The 1,353-nt window shown below is 39.3% G+C and overlaps 1 protein-coding gene across 1 annotated transcript in view; it reads right to left on the minus strand.

The window, feature by feature from the left end:
* Positions 1-311: 311 nt before the first annotated feature.
* LOC101851571 (probable serine/threonine-protein kinase DDB_G0267686) overlaps positions 312-1,353 on the minus strand; it is a 12,008-nt gene continuing 10,966 nt past the window's right edge. Inside the window, exon 3 of the mRNA XM_005095841.3 lies at positions 312-1,271. Within this exon, the coding sequence (XP_005095898.1) occupies positions 1,134-1,271 (138 nt within the window). The 3' untranslated portion in view covers positions 312-1,133. The remainder of the gene's footprint in view (positions 1,272-1,353) is intronic.

Consider the following 1,353-nt stretch of genomic DNA (forward strand, 5'->3'; position numbering starts at 1 on the left):
CACTCAGCCTGCTTTGATCCTGCCTTTAAGAGCCAAGCATGGCTGGGTGGGATACAACATTCCAGCAGAGAGAAGATGAGCATTCCCATTACACTACACTCGCCAACGACCCACGCTTGTGTTGTTAAATGTTGTTGTTGGAATACAAATGTTGGCTCCTCTTCCTTCTATTACGACTAAATTATAATAATATGTGATCATTTAGGATTATGATAATACTGCTTAAATGCAAAATAAGACCTGATAAAATGAAACATCTGAACATGTACTTAAAATTTAAAATGAATCTGTCAAATCTGTATGATCATTTACCAAAAACACATAGACATAGCAGCTGGAACAGGTCCAAATTTTGCAGCGTAGAGATCTCTCTGAGAGAATTGACATTAAACATGGCAATGCATAATCATAGCAAAATCTGTCAAGCGATAAAAGGCACCACTAAAAAGAGTTGAAACCGTTGAAGGAACACAGTGTGTGACTGTATAAAGAGAAACATGATTTTTCTTTTTCCCCATGAAAAAGGGGTCGTTGTGATTGGAACACAATGTTTGTTGATGACAAAAATGTCTTTTGGCTTGTGATATGGTGTCTTTATGAAAAGTATGTTTTTGCATGAAAATGTGCTGCTGATTGTATACGGTCTTTTTGTTGTCCAAAGCCATGAAGAGGATCGGATATCGGGGCCACTAGTATGTATAAAAAGATGTTGATTGTTCAGAAAAGATCTTCAATAAAAAGATTATGACATACATTTTGATTTTCGCTTTGTACATAAATCAATATATACATATCGACATTTTGTTATCTCTCACACCAGAACCTGATTTAAGTTTATAAAGAGAACAGAACAAGAGTATAGGCATACAAATATATCAGTGACTGTGGCACAGCAGGAGAACTTAGTTCAAATGTTCAGAGCACAAGAACTGATGGCTTGAAAAAGCAAAAGAGCTCGCGTGGAATCTTATCTTTTGGCAAAGCAGGGAGAAAATTAAACGCCACGGTGATGTGATCCGGGCATCATTGCACAACTTGCTAAGCGCGTGCACACAATCGTCATAATGTGGCAAGATGGCTGCGTTCCAGCTGAGACCCATCTGATCCTCATTTGGGGTGGAGTATGTATGTCTTTAGAGACGTTGTATGAGCCCAGCCAGGGAGAGAGAGGTGCCGACCAATAGCTGGACAGCCTGGTGTCTGGGCAGAGCGATGGCCACCAAATCTCTCAGTCTCAGCTTGAAAGCTCCAAGCACGGCAAGAGATGATGACTGAGGAAGACAGAAAAAAAGTTGTAAACATACTTTTAAAGGCAAATTAAAGGGTCATTGAGTTTTCAATGATGATCATCAA

Source organism: Aplysia californica, unplaced genomic scaffold (assembly GCF_000002075.1).
Source record: "Aplysia californica isolate F4 #8 unplaced genomic scaffold, AplCal3.0 scaffold00115, whole genome shotgun sequence".
Lineage (NCBI taxonomy): Eukaryota > Metazoa > Mollusca > Gastropoda > Aplysiida > Aplysiidae > Aplysia > Aplysia californica.